This window comes from Typopeltis vanoorti, chromosome 7 (genome assembly GCF_054136105.1).
Source record: "Typopeltis vanoorti isolate ZY-2024b chromosome 7, IOZ_Tvanoo_1.0, whole genome shotgun sequence".
Taxonomy (NCBI): domain Eukaryota; kingdom Metazoa; phylum Arthropoda; class Arachnida; order Uropygi; family Thelyphonidae; genus Typopeltis; species Typopeltis vanoorti.
Window position 1 is genome coordinate 18,416,341 of NC_143555.1, and position 13,051 is coordinate 18,429,391.

The 13,051-nt window shown below is 38.7% G+C and overlaps 1 protein-coding gene across 1 annotated transcript; it reads left to right on the forward strand.

Moving 5' to 3' along the window:
- Positions 1 to 3,200: 3,200 nt before the first annotated feature.
- On the forward strand, positions 3,201 to 3,740 carry LOC150104520 (protein GVQW3-like). The gene has a single exon (XM_090395571.1). The coding sequence runs from the start codon at positions 3,201 to 3,203 to the stop codon at positions 3,738 to 3,740; it is 540 nt and encodes a 179-aa protein (XP_090251697.1).
- Positions 3,741 to 13,051: the final 9,311 nt, after the last annotated feature.

Here is a 13,051-nt window from a genome sequence, read left to right on the forward strand (position 1 = left end):
AAAAGAAACAAACTTACTTTTGTACGACTCTGAGGAGAGCTATAATTGAGAAGTGACCGAATTTTCCTTTGAAGTGAGGTAAATCTGTCTCCAACAAACCGTCCTGTCTAAATAAAATTTAGCGAATAAATACCTATCTCGATACTCTGAAACAATTCACATTAGACATTTTTTCTACATTTTTCTTCAAGACCATTTTAAGAGTAATTACTAAATATAATGAAAACTTTAAAAGTTTTTACGATTTTACTGCTAATTATAAATTAAGAGATATCCATATTATCATATGAAATTTCATTAGATCTTGCTAATCATTTCAGAAGCGAAACTAATAATTTTGTCATGAAAACCCCTTTAAGATAGAGGAAAAAACACAACTGCAATTTTCTTATTTACTATGACAAACACAGCCGCTCATTTATAGTAGCAATATTTCATTTGATCCACTCTCGGAATCTTCTAATTAAATTGCAATAAGCCAGGGCCAGATGTAGCAAGCTTTAATGGATAAACATAGTTTTCATGTACAAGTAATAATGCATATGATATTTCGATATAATATTCAACAAATTTAGATTTTAATATATTTATCTATTTACAATAATTTAAGAAATGATAATGAATATCGAGGATTTCATGTTAGATATTTCCATATTCTAGTGCTTTTTAATGCTAAGATTCAACGTCATACTTTGGTCGCCCTCTGATATTGGATAAAACACCTTTAGTGCTATTAGGTTAGTTTAGTCAAAATAACTGTTACCCAACTTTTTTTGGTGAATTTCATCACTGCTGCTGATCCCAAAAATTGTCTTTCACTTGTAGAGACTTCTGCATGGTACCGTAGATTTCTTCCCGCTTATCCTATATGATGGGAGGTAAAAATTCCACTCCTTCATTTCCCTAATGATGGTAGCAAATATACTTCGTATTCTCTGAATGAAGAGAAGCCAGCAGCTCTTCCTGTTTGTCCATGGTTGAGCAAGTCTTTGTACATTCCTTAAAGAGGTGATAAAGGATAGTGATGGTTTCATGCGTGGTTTCAAAACGCAGAATGGGGATTATTTAGCACTTTGGATGTCTGTTCAGATATACCCCGTATATAGGGAAAGGAATAATTTTGCCTTCGTCTTGTATGTCTGGAAGGAGAGGCATATATAGTATTTCATCTATGAGTGGCTTAATTTTCTGTGACAAAAAAGTGACTATTTCATGGTAAACTTTTTTTTTTTTTGCAGTTCTACTGAATAAATGCACGTGTGCTCTCCACCCATATAACAGTGGGAATGATTTAATTGGCAACTGTTAAAATAAACAGCTACACACACACATATGTACAACAAACATAAAATATAAAAGATAACTGCGGAGTGAATATAAGAAAAAAAAAACATTAAAAGAAATTTTGTTTATAAAGAAACTTGCAAGTGCATTAATGTCTATTTGTTAGGTTGTCTAGAAATGCGATCAAATATGACCTTACCTTTTGATCCTGCACCCAAGAATTCGTGAGACTTGTTGCTTGAGGGGATTTAGCTTCAGATGGAACAGCGATGTCTCTTTGTGACGGGTCTTTTTCCAATTCCCCACGATATGGATACGCAGAGTGACCTTTCTGAATAAGAGAAATTATTTATTTGCTTTCGAGTGATTGGATCAACTAAGATGAGATAACTTGAACTAATCGTTGATAATTGAAATCCTTAATTAAACGTATTTTTTATCACACATTCTAATGTGAATTTAAAATACACCACCATCCATCAATATTTGTTAATCTAATTGAGAAAAACGCGAACACAATTTAGCTGTTACCAGTGGTGTTAATTTTTTGAACAGTTAACCCGTAATACCATATTACGACAAAAGTCCATTTTATTAAATCTACTCCCTGGGATAAAAACGCTTTATAGAAAAAAAAAGAAAAGAAAGAAACAAAATTACATAAGCAAAGTGGATATCAGATCAGCATTATTTCAGAAAAATAAAAAAAAAAACTCTGGCACTACATACTTTTCAAAATTGTAACGGTAAAAGATTGTGAAAAACGAATAATAGAAATATGTTCTGGAGTGCGAAATCTGGGGTTAGGGATAGTACATGGAAGATGGACTGCTAGTATTGTTAAAGTCTCCTAAATGTTGTATACATTAAAGCAATGGTACATATGCAGATTGTGATGAGTTTCATTTTATCTGCTGCCAACTCCACAAATAGCCTTTCCGATTTAAAATAGTATTTATGCTATTTTTTTAAAAAAAATATGAATCCCATCCACGAGGGATGGGATTCACATAAAAATAATCCGGAAATTATGCTCCAAAGTCCAAATATGGCAAGTAGGGTATGGTTTCACAAGATTAGTTTCCTGATGAAACTAATCTTTGATCTAAAGACATTCATTAACACCCATCTGGATGTTTGCGAATAGAAAACATCCATCTGGCGATTAACTCTGTTTTCTTTAATCTGACTGTTCGCTTTATGACCTCTGCTTTTACGAGTAGTAAAAGTTGCAATTATGAACGTATGATATGCCGGAATACAGAAATGAGGCAAACCAGGTATGGTACATATCAGTGACCGAGACCACAGCAAAACCGTAGCTAGCGCGAACTGTTGTAGTTTGTTTAGCTCTTTATTGACAATTTAATGTAAACTTAATTACAATACCTTTCATATATGTGCTCTCAAAATGTACGGAAAGCGGAAAAGTAAATTTGACAATAAAAAATCCCGAAAGTGGAAAGTAACAACACTAAGAGAGAAATATGAAATTTTAATCCATCAACTAATCAGGAATGAAAGTGATTGAACCTTGCCTCTGAAGTTTCAGCTGCCTCATAGTTGAAACTGTATTTTTCAGAACGTAACACTAATTCTTATGCTGACACTATGGAAAATCAGGATTAGATTTATGACAACAGTCAACCTTTATGAGGCTTTGGTTTCCTGGATATATATACGAGGGGCGGTTTGAAAGGTTTGGTGAATGGTCTGATATCTCAACGGCAACATGGGCCAGGTGCGCGTGCATGCGCATGACTATCCAGAGACACGTCGAAAAGTGCCACCTAGCATGAAGAACACGTGACCATCAAGGTAAACCCGCTGCGGGCAGTCGAACGTAGTCAGTGTGAGAGGTAGGGTCACAGTACAGATTGAACATCAAGTTCTGCTACAAATTGGGGAAAACGGCGATGGAGACGCATGAAATGTTGGTGCAAGTGTACGGGATGGAAGCCGTGAGCAGAAAATGTGTTTATGACTGGTTGAAACGCTTTCTCGACGGGAAGGAAACGACTGAGGATGAGCCACGTTCGGGTAAGCCGTCGACAAGCAGAATCCCAGACAAGATCGAGCGAGTGCGACAAATGTTGGCACGAGATCGGCGACTGACTCTACGATTGCTGGCAGAGGAATTGGGCATTAGCAAGGACACGGTGCGCACTATCGTCCGCAAAGATTTGGGTAAGCGGAAGCTCTGTTCCCGGTTTGTGCCACACGAGCTGACAGACGAAGAAAAAGCAGAATGCATGGAAATCTCTGGAGATTTCATTACCGTGTGTGACCAGGATCCATCCTTTCTGCGAACCATCGTCACAGGAAATGAGACCTGGTGCTACCAGTTTGATCCGGAATCTAAGCGGCAATCGATGGAATGGTGGTTCACCGTCTTCCCTGCGACCCAAAATGAATTGCCTGCAAAAGTCCAAGGTCAAGACAATGTTGATCGCTAACGTTATGCAGACATGGCGGCAATCGAAGAACGTGTGACAGCGGTTCTTCGATCGATTCCTAAAGAGGCCTTTGCTGACAGTTTCCAGAAGCTTTATGAACGTTGCCAAAAGTGCGTTGTGAAGGATGGCGATTGTTTTGAAGGCTAATAAAGGTAATTTGTTTGTATCTTCTGTTTAGTTTGTTTTCTGGTACCATTCACCGAACGTTTTAGACGCATCTTGTATATACACCACCATAATCATGGCAGCTTGTATTAGTTCTTCCTATATGTTCAAAATATGCCAACATGAACAGAGTTTGTCCTTAGTATACTTGGTTGTTAACTTGAAAACGCTATCCGATGTTCACCAAATACCGGTTGTAGTTTCCTGCGTTTCTAATAACTGTTTTGTACTATGAGATTGTTAACTGGAATACAGTGAAATATCAGCAGATTTATTAATTCATACTTTGTTCTAATGTACTATGGTGAGTCAGTGCTAAAAAAATGTTAAAAAATGGAAACCAATAGTTTTGTGACATAATCACCTCATTATTGAGAGATCTACAGGGAGTCAGGGCCTCATTACGAGCACACAAAATATCCAAAGACAAAGAACATCCATTCCAATCACGCACAACTCTATGAGGGAAAAATCAAGGTCTCACGCCCCCCCCCCCCCATTCGACATTCTTTCTGAACTTCCAAGGATGCCCTCTTGTCCTTATCCCACCTAATATAAAATGAAAAATTCCGTCTATTGAACTCCTGTACGACCTTCTCAGAAGTTTGCAAGTGTCCATCATATCACTCCCTCCTCTTTCTCCTGTTTGCAATCTAAAAATTCTCAATCTGTCTTCATAATCAGTATCCTGATATAATGTTTGACACTTTCGTTTGCACTTTCTCCAATATATCAGAATCACCACAGAAACCAGGAGACCAGACCTGCGCATTATAGTCCAAGGCGAGGCTTTATCAAGGCCCTGTAAAGAGGCAAAATGACATCCTTATCTTTCCATGTGACGTTCGTTTCAGCATTGCAATTATCTTTGAGTTGTATTTGCAATCTTTGCTACATGGCCTCTGAACTTCAATTTCATATTTACTAACACCTTAAGAGTCCTAGCCTGATCTGTTTCTTCTAGTACAATCCTACACTATCATTATAATACGACATTGGATATCTAATCACACCAAAGTGCACGAGCTTACATTTACTAACATTGAACTGATAGTCATTTTCCCATGCCCACAATTCCAGCCTATTCAAATCATCCTGCAATTACTGCATAATAAAGCAGCACTCCTGATTACCGTACCTCTCATCAGCAAATAGCTGTATGTCGCATGTCAAATCCTTCCCGATGTCATTATAATGATAGTGTTGTACCACAAGGATCAGTCCTTGATCGATTGAATAACAATCGATCAAGGCCTGATCCTTGTGGTACACTGGATCTTACTATCTTGCAGACTCACAACTTTCATATACGACTTTTTATATATCACTCAACTTTATCTACTTTAGTATTTTATAATCCAATCAAATTTTCTCAAATTTATTTTCTGTATTTTTTATGCTATATTCTGTCAGAAGCTTTAGCAAAATTCTGAAGTCTCAGTGTATCCATTCCACTCCTGAGATACTGATTGGTGTATAGTTCGATACATCGGTCTTTGCACTACCCTTATACAATGGGATTGACATATATTCTTTCCACTCCTGTGGAATTTTCCTTGTTCTCAGACTCAAAGTATATAACCTAATCACAGGAATAGCCAGTTTAGCTGAACACTCTTAGCATCCGCGCTGATATCCCATCAGTTCCTATTGCAGAATTCTTATTCGGTTTGTGCAACAGCTCCAGTTCCTCCTCCTAATGCACCTGAGTTTCCTCATACAGTAAAGCGCTAGCAGTGAGTACAATGTCGCATACACCAGGTTGATAACTTTTAGAAAAATGAACACTCATTAGTTGAACAACTTCTGCATCTGTCATCCCAACACTCTCAGCATTCAATGGAGTTATTCTTTCAAATTAATTCTTTCTTTTACTTGCAGCAGCATAACGATATAATTTAAGCTTTTATATTCTAATATGATGCTCTCTTAAGGTTAAATTGTAATCGATTTAGTCAGTTCTTAGAACTTCGTATCGAAAAGTTCTGGCTCTAAATATCATGGATACAAGACGAGGGGTGTGTGTGTGGGGTGAATATACCCTGATGCTTAGAAAATATCCTAAATGTCGAGTTTGGAATAAATTCAGGAGGGCAAAGAGAGAGGTAAGAAAGAATAATTAACATTTGGAACATTCATAAAATGAAATTATGGATAAGTAAAAAAAAAACACTCGAATGTTATTGGACATCATTCTAATTAAATTTATGATTAGTTAAATTTTTCATTTAGGTTAAGATAGTTAAATTATGGTCTGCGTATTTGGCCTATAACGCTGGGTTTCCTGGCTTACTTAACCCTTCGCTCATCTGTGATTGATGTACATCGGCATGCACTATGAAGTTTAATGAAACTATACACGTGGGGTATTGCTTCGTTGCATACATTCATCAAAAGCTGTAAAACTGAAAGCATATGTAATGGTTTTCCATAGTGATTTTAAGGAATTTAGAGAAATAGAAGCGATATTTTATTAGAAAGGAACTTGACATGATTTGATGTCAAGTTCCTTCTGATATTCACATTAAAACAAACGTGGGAAAGATGAGAAAAACAGGTATTTTGAAGTAAACTTTGTAGCGAAATGTCTACTGAGTAAGATCAAGATATATTTGGATTGCTACAGCTAGAATTGCTTTGGGGAAAAAAAGTTTAATAAGGAATGAACGTCTAAAATTTGATCTTGGGTTTCTTTTATTCTAAATGTTACAAAACAGAACACACTTGGAAGCAAGTGTTTATAAAAAAAAAAAAAAAAAAAAAAAAAAAAAAAAAAAAAAACTAGTAACGGAATCTTAATTGAATTTCATTACCGTATTATTATTTTGCATTCCCCGGCAAATTCCAGGAAACGATGAATACACAATTTAACTATAGAAATTTCGAATGATAACGCCAAACAATTATTCCAGAAGAAAATATTAATATTCATTCTCATAACTACATATTTTAAGAAAAAACAATTTGAGTAACTTTTTAAATATAAACTGCCATAATTGCTCTGCACACAAGGCAACGTGAAACGAAAATACGACATTGTATGCTCTTTGTTCTATTTCATTTATTTATTTTTTTGGATACACCAAATACCGTAATTTTATAATTTTAACAGTATTCCGAAATCACAACTTAAAGATAACACTGCAGTTTTTCCTTGATTTTAGATAATGTCTGATATCCGATACGCATGTCATATTCGTTTCAATGAGCAAACGTTGATTACATGCAACTTACTGTGTCTTGATTCTTTAGGGAAACACCAAACACAGTTGAAAATGGAAATTCGTGTGTTGGAAGAGGAGTTTGCAGTCTTTGGTCAAGATTAGTCGCCAGTGGACGAGGTGGGTCACGATAAGCAGGTGGAAAGTGAACTGGTTTAGGTGGCAGAACTGGCTTCCCGAGATTTCCGTGACTTTCGGCACCTAACGGGTTAGAAAAGAATAAAAATATTAATATAGTACTTTTCTTTAAGCAGCAAAAGTATGTATTTTACATAAATGAAACAACTTTGTTCATAAAACTAGAGGCCTAAGAGTACACAGGCATTTTGGAGAAGACGTGTCGTTTGTTGTGCCTTATTATTATGAAATAAATGCTCGCAACATTAGTGGGAAACGGAACTGTAAAATTCAGTTTTTCAAATTCAGTGACTCCTGTGACAACACTCGCCTCAAAAAAAAAATTTTTTTTTCGTGAAAAAAAAAAAAAAATGTTTGCCTTCATTTGAGACAGTTAACTAAATTTCAGTTCAAAACATGTATAAAGTCCTTTGCTTAACTATTCGAACGCAGTTATTTTCCAACTAAGGATAAGTTCTTGCTGTTTTGGACACTTCTATAATGACGGCAGAATGACACTTTCTATATTTGAATTCGTTTAAATTCAAAATCCTGTCAAGGATGCAAGAAGCATTTACCTGAATTTTTCAACGAAAGCGAATAATAATTCGCTTTCGTTGTTTGGATCTCTTCGGAGAACAAAGCACAAAATGTCATATTTTAGGAAAAATCTATTGAGGTGTTAGAATAGGACTAAATAAGTGGTGGACATGCGTAATTAACAGAAAATAAAATTAATTCTTCTCACTGTCTCGTTGCTTTGCAGTATTCCGGTGGTGCATGAAGCATGCCGCTGGCATATTTCCTTAACAATCATTGCACTTACACGATACAGTGTATGCGTGCTCAACTAACATAAGACTGCGGCGATAGCTTTTATGTACAGAATTCTTAATCCAAGATTAGAAATTTAAGTAGATCAAGTAATATATGCATATACGTATGTGTGTATGTGTATATATATATATCAGGGGCGAATTCGCCATGCTTACTGCGCAAGTTCATTAATTGAGAAAGAAGTAATATTTATTTGTTAATAAATGCATGCATTTATAAGCATTCCATTTTTGTCTACAAAAATAAAATAAGCTTTTATTTTTTGTAGACAGAAGACGTCTTAAGCTGGCGCGGTAAAAAATTTGCAATACTTGAGCTTTGCGTTGTGTATCGAAGGCCGATGCTTGCTCGTCTAATCAAAGCTAACCTTGGCTTGCTCGGTTGTAGGAGCTTCCAAGTCCACGCAGCAGCACTGTGATTTCATGCGCGCTCATAGCCATTTCCGCTCCCTTCACGTCGTCTCACTCTATTGCTTAAACACAGACCATACGCAGTCAACGTAGCTCTAGTCAGTGAGCTTCAGCCAGTGGGCGTGTTGCTTGGAAAAATTAAGTTACTACCAACTTTTTATGTCGAGGTTATTGACCAGTTCATAAAGAAGAACCGTAGGGTAGAATTTGTATTCAAGTAGCTAAATTGAAAAAGATAGAATATCATTTGTAAAATAAATGTTGTATTTGTATGATAAATGTACATAAATTTCTAAATATATAGTTTTAAACGGTCAGTAATTCATTATTCCGCTAATCAGACTTCAATCGCACCTCTCACTCCCTGAATGATAACAAGAGCAAGCGTGAATTTCAAGACCAGCATTCGTCACCGATATAAATATATATATATCGGTGACGATATATATATATATAATGATAAGCTTTTTTTGTAACGTTTTTGTGTCACGTTTTTTGTCAAGTTATTTGAAACGGAGGGCTACCCTGAGTGTCGAGTCCTCAAAATTCGAGTCATCAGAATTCAAGGAGAACAGGCCTACCAGTCCGGAACTCGGGAGATTGGGTGCCGTATGGCGCCAGGGGTGAACTTCCCTTTCGGGTCTTCAAAATTCAAGGAGAATCGGCCTACCCGTCCGGACCTCCTGGGTCTCCGTAGGCGTCAGAGCCCCCCTAGTATATATGTATATGGTGAGGTTCAGACTTTCGTATCGAATAGTCTTAATTGAGATGTCTACTAGAAAATTAAACACTGACAAAAATTTTGACTGATATTGCTTTTTTACCAGTTTCCGTTACAGAACCTGTGTCAAAGCTCTTAAATAAAGTAAAAAAATCCTCCTATTCCTTAAAGCATACGGTTGGTGTGGGTAGCTGTATGCTACCATAGCAGGGAGATGATTATGAGCAAGGTTTTTTTTTCGTTGCCTTCCTTGCCGTAGTATATTTAATGACTAGTTCACGGGACCGGTTTGCCTGTTTACAAGGATGAAAAACCCCAGTACCGGGGGAAAACCCTACACCTTTAAGCCACCTTCAGTTCCTCACGTCACTGACGGGAATCGAACACAGGTCTTTCCGAACAAAGGGCTTCGTCTATACTGACTGAGCTACGGAGACCAAAAGTAAAAAAAGGAGTGCATGTATTTAGAATAACATGTCGCTTTTCACTGCGATGTAATGAGCTACATGTCACATAAAAACTGTTACATTTTTCGAGTACCATTTTCATTTATTTTCTACACATACAACATACAAATTTTTTCTATACATACAAATCTGAAAACAAACCCCAACTCAACATCACCAGAGTTAAAGATCGGTACTATCAACGTAAGAAGCCTGAATGGCAAAGAAATGGAGCTACCTGAGGAATTAGATAAGTACCAGATTTACATAATGGGGGTCACTGAAACAAAAATGACAAAAACTGGTGAGATCTTTCTGAGCAATAAATACAAAATGTTATTTTCAGGAAATGACAATCAAGGAAAAGGAGTAGCCATAGTATTCAACACTAAATACGAGGCTAATCTTCTTGAATGGCAGGCTGTCTCAAGTAGATTGATGTGGGCAAACCTTAGAATTGGGAACTGGACAATGAGATTTATTTGTGTCTATGGTCCCACAGAAAAAAGAGAAGGCAACTGACACAATAAAAAAAAGGAAAAATTGTTCTTGCTGGGGATCTGATTTGCAGAGTAGGAAATGACTGTGAGACATACAAAAATATTTTGGGAAAATTTGGAGAAAAGAGCAAAGCTAATAATAATGGCAAATACCTGTTGGATATCTGCTCAGGATATGGACTGGTTATTACTAACACAATGTTCCAACATAAAAATGTGCACAAATTCACCTGGAGAGAAGAGGCAAGGAATAAGAAAAGTCTCATTGACTATGTTATTGTTGAGAGTCATGTTTTCTCAATGGTGCAGAACACCAGAATGTACAGAGGATTTGAAATTGGAAGTGATCTCCACATAGTCTTAAGCAGGATAAAATTGAATTTAATATTGAAAAGAAGAACATGCAAGAAAGTTTTAAAGCGAATAAAAGTTGAGCATCTCTCAGATGTGAACTGTAGACTAAAATATAGAAAGATTATTGAAAAAAAAATGAAAGAGTTTGAGAGCAGGAATCAAACCGTGGGGATTCAGTGGCAAACTCTGAAGAAAACATTGATTCTGCCAGAGAGGCATGTGGTGAGGTTGTCTGCAAGGATAAAAAAAATCAGAACTCCCTGGTGGACACAGGAAGTTAAAGAGGCAGCGAAGGAAAAGAAGAAATCATATCAAAAGTTCCTGTCCAATAGTAGCTTGTGCTCTTAGAGAATATAGAGACAAATGCAAGAATGCTAAACACTGTGTAAAACTAGCTAAACAAAAGTCATGGGAGGACTTTGGCAAGAATATAGAAAATAAATATCAAGAAGGTGGCAAAATATTCTGGAGGTTGTTGAAGAAGCTTAGAAATGGAGGAAAGAGTGCTGTAAAAGGAGTTAGAGATGATAAAGGTGACATGAAAACAGAAGAAAAAGATATCCTTGAAGTATGGAGTAATTACTTCGAAAAACTGCTAAATGAAACAAGCAGTGATGACAGCACAGTGGTAAAAAACACTGACAGGCATGCAGTCAGGAATACATATCCATGCTTGAAGTAGAAAAGGCCATCAAAGGCTTGAAATGTGGAAAGGCAGCAGGAGTAGATGATATTCGACCAGAAATGCTCAAGTATGGTGGTGGTATACAAGTCTTACAGTGGCTGCACTGCATAGTTCAGAAAGCCTGGACAGAGGGACGAATTCCCGATGATTGGAGTAGAGCTCTCATAGTACCCATATATAAAAAGGGAAATAAAACTGAATGTGAGAATTACAGAAGTATTTCCCTACTGAGTGTTCCTGGCAAGATCTATGCAATTACACTTAAGAAACGGTTGAGAAGAATTGTGGAAGAAAAGCTGGGTGAAGAACAAGATGGATTCAGGCCAAATAGAGGGTGTCAGGATCAGATCTTCACCTTTACGACAAATAGTCGAGAAAGCATGGGAATATAACAAAGATCTGTATTTAAGTTTTGTCTATCCTGAAAAGGCATATGACAAGGTGCCAAGAGAGAAGCTATTCAATACGCTGCAGTTATATGGTGTCAATGGGGCATTATATCAATCAATACTTAGTCTTTATTTGAGTTGTAAGTCAGCAGTTAGAATTGAAGTAAGTACAGGAAGATGGTTTAATATTAAATCTGGTGTGAGACAAGGATGTACATTATCCCCTCTGTTATTCATTATCTATATGGATCACATTATGAAGGAAAGTGGTATTAAACATGATATCAAAATTGGAGATGTTAATGTCAGCTCTTTGCTTTATGCGGATGATGTTATACTTCTAAATAAATTCGCTACAAGTCTGCAAGATTCTCTGACTAAATTGAATAGCTGTTGTAATAGGTATGGTATGAAGGTCAGCAATAAAAAGACAAAGACAATGAAAATAGGCAGAATCACTGAAAATGTCAATTGTGTTTTGAACGGAGAACCCGTGGAACAAGTAAATCATGTCAGCTACTTTGCACGATTTTTAGTGAAGATGGTAAATTAAATATGGAAATAGACAACAGAATCAGCAAAGCTGGTATGGTGGGCAGTCAATTGAATAAATTCATATGGAATAAGAGAGAAATTAGTCGGAACACTAAATTAGCTGTATACAAGACAGTGTTCAAACCAGTTTTAACTTATGGATCTGAGAGCTGGGTCATTAGTAAAACACTTGCCCAAAGACTAGAGACCGCAGATATGAGAGTCCTGAGAAAGATTATAGGCGTGAACAGATGGCATCAATGGCAATATCATATTAAAAATGAGGATATATTAGGAAAGAACTTGGCATTGTCAGCATCCAAGAATGCGTTAGCCCCCACCCCCCCCCCCCCCCACCCCCCCCCCCCCCCACCCCCCCCCCCCCCCACCCCCCCCCCCCCCCACCCCCCCCCCCCCCCACCCCCCCCCCCCCCCACCCCCCCCCCCCCCCACCCCCCCCCCCCCCCACCCCCCCCCCCCCCCACCCCCCCCCCCCCCCACCCCCCCCCCCCCCCACCCCCCCCCCCCCCCACCCCCCCCCCCCCCCACCCCCCCCCCCCCCCACCCCCCCCCCCCCCCACCCCCCCCCCCCCCCACCCCCCCCCCCCCCCACCCCCCCCCCCCCCCACCCCCCCCCCCCCCCACCCCCCCCCCCCCCCACCCCCCCCCCCCCCCACCCCCCCCCCCCCCCACCCCCCCCCCCCCCCACCCCCCCCCCCCCCCACCCCCCCCCCCCCCCACCCCCCCCCCCCCCCACCCCCCCCCCCCCCCACCCCCCCCCCCCCCCACCCCCCCCCCCCCCCACCCCCCCCCCCCCCCACCCCCCCCCCCCCCCAACTAAATGTGCTTATAGGTTAGGAACGTTTTGTGGGAAGGTTTACAAAAAATATAGTAGCTTTTAGCCATTGTTAACCTTATTACTGGATTTTTTT

What these genes read in the sequence shown, in the direction of transcription:
- LOC150104520 (XM_090395571.1), top strand. Translation starts at nt 3,201, where the DNA reads ATGGAGACGCATGAAATGTTGGTGCAAGTGTACGGGATGGAAGCCGTG.